Genomic DNA, 6,231 nt, shown 5'->3' with positions numbered 1-6,231 from the left:
TTGTATGGCTAATTATTAATATTTCAGACAAAATGAGTAAATTATATTTCACAAGAGACACCTTAAATGAAGTCAAGGCGTTTATAGAAAGCATTGAAAAATCAAAGGAACCACTCTTATTAATGAAAAAGATATGCGATGAGACACCTATATCTTTAAAAAGACTGATATGTCAAACTGTTACAAAACTTGATTATAAGTGCATGTTAATGTAAAATTTTGTGTTTCTAATAAAAGCTACACACTAAAGAATTTTTGAAGTCTGTTGTTATTTCCTATTGGCAAAAAGGACATTTAGAATTCTCAGGAGGGGTTGGGGATATTGGTTATACAGAAAGCAAATTTTAGGGGCATGGTTTCAGGAACACCAATAGGTTTGTAGGAATACGTTCTACGTCAACACCATTGGAAAGGTGTGATATAGCTGTTTAAAAGCTGATAAGACGTTGGTGGTCAATTAACCTCAGACACTGTGCACGGCTGACCATAGAAGAAGATTGCTTCAGAATGGCAGAAGCTAATGTGAGTACTTCTATAACTATTTAAAATATAGATCTTCAATATATATATATATATATATATATATATATATATATATATATATATATATATATATATATATATATATATATATATATATATATATATGTAATATCAACCATTATGTGTTTATTAGGAGGAGGTGACAGATTCGCAATGTGTGAAAGCATGTGAAGGTATTATTTTTTCTTTTCTGGGTAAATCTATAGATTGGGGAGTGGGGGGGGGCAGGGTGGTCGTTTTGTCTATCTGCAGAGCCTCTATTACATTTCAACTATTGTTTCAGAGTGTGAGGAAGATGAGTTATACGCAAATCTCACCATGCCTACAGATTCACAATATAATTTATACATGAATGCAAATCAGTTACAAGGGGAAATAGAAGGTATGTTAATTAATATACAGACATAACTACTGTTTAAATGGTAAAGTTTGTCAGGACTTATGATGAAAGGTTATCAAAAATGAGTGTGTAAGGGGGGTGGTGCTGGAGGGGCAAGTTTCAAACTAGACATTTAATATATTAAGGTTATAGTTTTCTGTAGCAAGAAGTACAACTATATGAATGATTTTTCTTTTAGATTGGAGTGACATTAATGATGAATTGTTTGCCTTGTTAACTCTACCTGAGGAGTCTCAAGAGATTTCCTATAGTGGGGCCCATGGATATGCTACATTACAAGAAAGCGAATTAGAAGGTTTGTTATTTATTTTACAAGATAAGTATTGCTTTAAAAAGATGTATGTTGTTATAGAGTGTAATAAAGAGATAAACCTAACAGCAATATGGGTGGTGTGGTTATGTGTAATGCTGTATTTAGTAGTATTTATTGTAATAAATATGTGAAAAAGAGGCACACTCACGGTTCTACGTTCCTTTTTTAGAATGGTGGAATAGACAGTTGCAGACATGGTTTCCAAACATCAGTGCCACCCCTGTACAATCGGGAGGTGGTCCACAAGCAAGAACAACACAGGGGCAGGACATAACACAAGGCTCACAAGAAATGGATATGCAAGGTAGGATCTGTTATGTAGATACATGCATTAGAAAAAGCAGTACTTATATATATTTCCAGGCTGTTTTAATATATTCTTTGCACTATAATAAGTAAGAAACCTAACCTAACTGCTAATTACGAATCTACAGATAGTGACAGCGAACAGTTCTCTGCTGATTTTCCAAGGCCACAAAGCGATCGACAGAGTATTGCACCACAGCAGCACCCGTCAAGCCCTGCACAGGATTTACAAGGGATGGAAAATGAACCCCAACCATCAACATCTCGTGGAATACAAGGTTAATTTAAATGTAAAAAGTATTAGTAAATAGGGATATTTGAAGTTATTAAACAGTAAAAGATTCTCAAAATGTCTTTTTTTTATTTATTTATGTAGAGCCTGTTTGTAAAAAGTCAAGAATGTGGGCTGACATCCCTCAGAGGACGGTAACAGACAGTGACAATACCAGTGAAGAGGATGTTATGTCAGGAACCCAATCAGCAGATGAGGGGGAGGCCTTGGAAGACTCTGCCACATTAAGTGCAACAGAAGCCCCAGAGGTGTTCCTCGAAAGAATGCAAGCATGGCATAGAAACTTTGAGAATTTCACGGCGACAGAATACTATGAGCGTTATAGATTTGTAAATATGGAATATGTTCAATCATTCACGCAAGCTATAGATATTATTCATAATGAGATACAGGGCCTTTTGAACCGTATTTCCAGGGAGATAAGGCCCAATGATTTTATACAATTGCGGATGGATGCTGAGGAATTAGGGAGGCCCTTATTTAGTGTTAGGAGGCATCTGGAGGATTTAGATGCTGATCAGTTCCTTAGTTATGTAGAGAATTTATTACAGAGCAACGTTGAACTCTTGTGGAGGAATTCTTTGGAATTTACAGTCACTATTGTGAAGAACCGGGAGGGTGGAGGTCTTAGGAAATTAGGAACAGTTCTATTCAGTAAGGTATTGGAGAAGAAAAAACAGCACCTGATTGATTTCAATGTGGAGGGGATGTTTCTGTGTTTTGCAGGCAGCCTGCTGACATTGTTAGATAACGGGACGTCTACTAAACAAGAAATTATTACCAGAGCTGTGGCCCTACATGAAACCCTGGGTATTCCTACAGATCACAGAATTGACTTTTCACAGATACACTTATTTGAGGACTACTTCGGTATAACTATAAAGATCGTGTTTTACCATGAAGGGGGTTGGAGATTTTTTGTAACAGGAGGGTCCCTGGAAGTAAGAGTAGAGTTTATGCTGTTACACGACAGTCATTACTATGGTGTAAAAAACATAAAAGGCTTCATGGGTGCTCGTTACTTCTGCAAGATGTGCCACACAGCATATCACCATAAATTTAAGCATGATTGTCAATATTTTTGTCGAGCCTGCACAGGTTCAGAATGCCGCAAATTGCCAGGAAGGAGTGTGAAGTGCCAAACGTGCAAAACGCTTTGCAGATCTAAGTCATGTCTTGAAATGCATGAAAGGCTGGCTTCGGAAGGAAAAATTAGTTGTGAAGCTAATGTGTTTTGTTCTAGGTGTGGTATCTATGTGCCGGTCCCACACACCGAATGTAAGAAGGTAACGTGCGGGCAGTGTGATGCTGTAGTAGATAACTTGGTAGGTCACTTATGTTTTCTGAAAAGGCTTTACAAACCAAATATCGGTGCCAGTTACATTGTGTATGATTTTGAATGTTGTCAAGAAACAGGAACACACATACCAAATTATGTGTATGCTATGGACATGCTGGATGGTCAAGAGGTTAGAAAGTGGGAATGGTCCGGAGTTAAATGTCTGGAGGAATTTGTGAAAACGTTTGTGCAGCCTAAGTTTAAGGGTTCCACATTCATAGCCCACAACTCCAAGAGTTATGATGGTTACCTAATCCTCAGGCAGTTGATTCGTGAAAAGGTGAAGGTAAAACTCTTAACTCAAGGAGGCAAACTGTTATGCATAACCCTACCTATGTTTCACATACGTTTTATTGACAGCCTTTCTTTTTTACCAATGAAGCTTAGTAAAATGCCAAAAGCTATGGGTTTTCAAGGCTCCAAGGGTTATTTCCCTCATTTGTTCAACACTACAGAGAATCAAGAGTATGTTGGAACTTTGCCAGAAGCCAGGTATTATAGTCCTGATACCATGATGCCTGGTGAGAGAGAGGACTTTGAGAAATGGTATGCGGCTAATAAAGATACAGCATTTAACCTCAAAAAAGAGCTTGCATACTATTGCAAAGAGGATGTAAAAATATTACGGAGGGCCTGCAATAAGTTTAGAGAACAAGTTATGGAAATGACAAGTAGAGAATGTTTCACAGGGAGGGGGGGAGATATTCTTGAAGAGAGAGAGATTCACTGCATTGATCCTTTCCAGTATGTGACATTAGCTTCAATTTGTATGGCACAGTACCGATTCATGTTTTTAAAGAAGAACACAATCGCACTGGCGCCTTTGGACAATTACCAGAAAAGCAAGAAAAGCTTTTCTGCTTGCTCTATACAGTGGTTGATGTATATAGAGCATACAGAAGGGATCAACATCCAACATGCACTGCAAGGTGGTGAAAAGCAAGTAGGTATCTATTTTTTGGATGGTTTTGCCATCATAAACGGGATACCCACAGCGTTTGAATTTTATGGTTGTTTTTTTCATGGATGCCCTATATGCTACAAGCCCCAGGACTTCAATAGTCTGCTTGATTCAACCTATGGCATGTTGCATGCTCGCACTATGGCTAAAGAAGATTACCTACATAGTTTAGGTTTTGTAGTACGAAACATCTGGGAACATGAATGGAACGGCCTGATGAAGAGAGATGCGGGATTGAAACAATTTCTAACAGATAGTAAAATCCCAACACCCTTGAATCCCAGAGATGCCTTTTTTGGGGGTAGAACAAACGCCACATGCCTGTACTATAAACCAAAACAGGGAGAACAAATCTTGTATTATGATTTTACAAGCTTGTACCCCTTTGTGAACAAGAACAAGATGTATCCGATAGGTCACCCTGAAATAATCTACCAAAACTTTGGGGATATAAAACAGTATTTTGGACTTGCAAAAGTTAAAGTGTACACTCCGAGAGGCCTATACTTTCCTGTACTGCCGCATAAGGCAGGCGGAAAATTAATGTTTAGTCTGTGTGCAACTTGTACGGAAAATCAACAAGTCACAGAATGCCTCCATAACGATGAGGAAAGAGCCCTAACCGGCACATGGTGTACTGTAGAATTGAATGTGGCTCTAGAGAAAGGCTACAGAATTGCAGAGATCTACGAAGTTTGGCATTTTGAAAGGAAGTCAAAAAACTTGTTTTCAGGTTATATTAACATGCATCTCCGTCAAAAACAGGAGGCTAGCGGGTATCCCGATTGGTGCAGAACAGAGGAAGATAAAGAGCGGTATGTTCGGGATTATGAAAAGAAGGAAGGTGTCCTTTTACGCAGGGAACATATTGAAGTCAATCCTGCTAAAAGACAGATTGCTAAACTGTTTTTAAACTCATTGTGGGGTAAATTTGGCCAGAGTACCAATCATATGACAACATCTGTGGTGACAGAACCTGAAGAATTATTTCAATATCTTTTTGTTCCCTATTACGAAGTGTCCTCCTGCGAATTTTTGGATGATGAAGCAGCCGTTGTAACGTGGAAAACCGCCAAAAACCAACCTACTAAGTCAACGTGTACAAATGTGTTCATTGCGGAGCAAACAATATATATATTGAAGATCTATATTTTAAATAGTTATAGAAGTACTCACATTAGCTTCTGCCATTCTGAAGCAGTCTTCTTCTATGGTCAGCCGTGCACAGTGTCTGAGGTTAATTGACCACCAACGTCTTATCAGCTTTTAAACAGCTATATCACACCTTTCCAATGGTGTTGACGTAGAACGTATTCCTACAAACCTATTGGTGTTCCTGAAACCATGCCCCTAAAATTTGCTTTCTGTATAACCAATATCCCCAACCCCTCCTGAGAATTCTAAATGTCCTTTTTGCCAATAGGAAATAACAACAGACTTCAAAAATTCTTTAGTGTGTAGCTTTTATTAGAAACACAAAATTTTACATTAACATGCACTTATAATCAAGTTTTGTAACAGTTTGACATATCAGTCTTTTTAAAGATATAGGTGTCTCATCGCATATCTTTTTCATTAATAAGAGTGGTTCCTTTGATTTTTCAATGCTTTCTATAAACGCCTTGACTTCATTTAAGGTGTCTCTTGTGAAATATAATTTACTCATTTTGTCTGAAATATTAATAATTAGCCATACAATTTGAGGTCTAGATATTTGAAGACACATGCTTTTAATAAGGCTTGCTTCATCGGTTCCGTCCGTTTGGTCTTCATTTTGCAGGCATCCCATTAAACAAGGCTGGAGAATTTTGATAATACAGTTCTTGACAATTTGCAACAACCCTGTATTCAGTTGTGGTGCCAGTTCTGAAAAAAAGACATATCTTACAATATATATTCTATTTTTTTTTTCAAATCGTGAAACTTTTTTGTTTTTTGTTTACATATAATGCATACCATATAATGCATACCTTCATTGTTTGGTGGCTGACAGAATCGACAATAACATATCTTAACCGGTAAGTCATGTATACTCTCAATGTAAATTTTTTTACAAAGTTTCCTAATTCGCCGGGGT

At 37.5% G+C, this 6,231-nt stretch overlaps 1 protein-coding gene and 1 long non-coding RNA gene across 2 annotated transcripts; both read left to right on the top strand.

Moving 5' to 3' along the window:
• Positions 1–648: 648 nt before the first annotated feature.
• On the top strand, positions 649–1,203 carry LOC116513708. The gene is made up of 3 exons (XR_004256032.1): positions 649–716; positions 827–925; positions 1,122–1,203. It is a non-coding gene; the product is annotated as an uncharacterized LOC116513708 (long non-coding RNA).
• Positions 1,204–1,224: 21 nt separating this feature from the next.
• LOC116513713 lies at positions 1,225–5,399 on the top strand. Its single transcript, XM_032224894.1, has 4 exons — positions 1,225–1,238; positions 1,426–1,560; positions 1,691–1,840; positions 1,939–5,399. Exons 2-4 carry the CDS (start codon positions 1,548–1,550, stop codon positions 5,397–5,399), a joined length of 3,624 nt encoding a protein of 1,207 aa, XP_032080785.1. The 5' UTR covers positions 1,225–1,238; positions 1,426–1,547.
• The last annotated feature ends 832 nt before the right edge of the window (positions 5,400–6,231 follow it).

The sequence above is a fragment of the Thamnophis elegans genome, chromosome 10 (assembly GCF_009769535.1).
Source record: "Thamnophis elegans isolate rThaEle1 chromosome 10, rThaEle1.pri, whole genome shotgun sequence".
Taxonomy (NCBI): domain Eukaryota; kingdom Metazoa; phylum Chordata; class Lepidosauria; order Squamata; family Colubridae; genus Thamnophis; species Thamnophis elegans.
The sequence above is the reverse complement of the archived record's forward strand: the minus strand, read 5'-3'. Positions and strand labels throughout refer to the sequence as shown.

What these genes read in the sequence shown, in the direction of transcription:
- LOC116513713 (XM_032224894.1), top strand. An exon ending in AACATCTCGTGGAATACAAG is followed by an intron (nt 1,841 to 1,938) that starts GTTAATTTAAAT and finishes TTATTTATGTAG; the next exon opens with AGCCTGTTTGTAAAAAGTCA.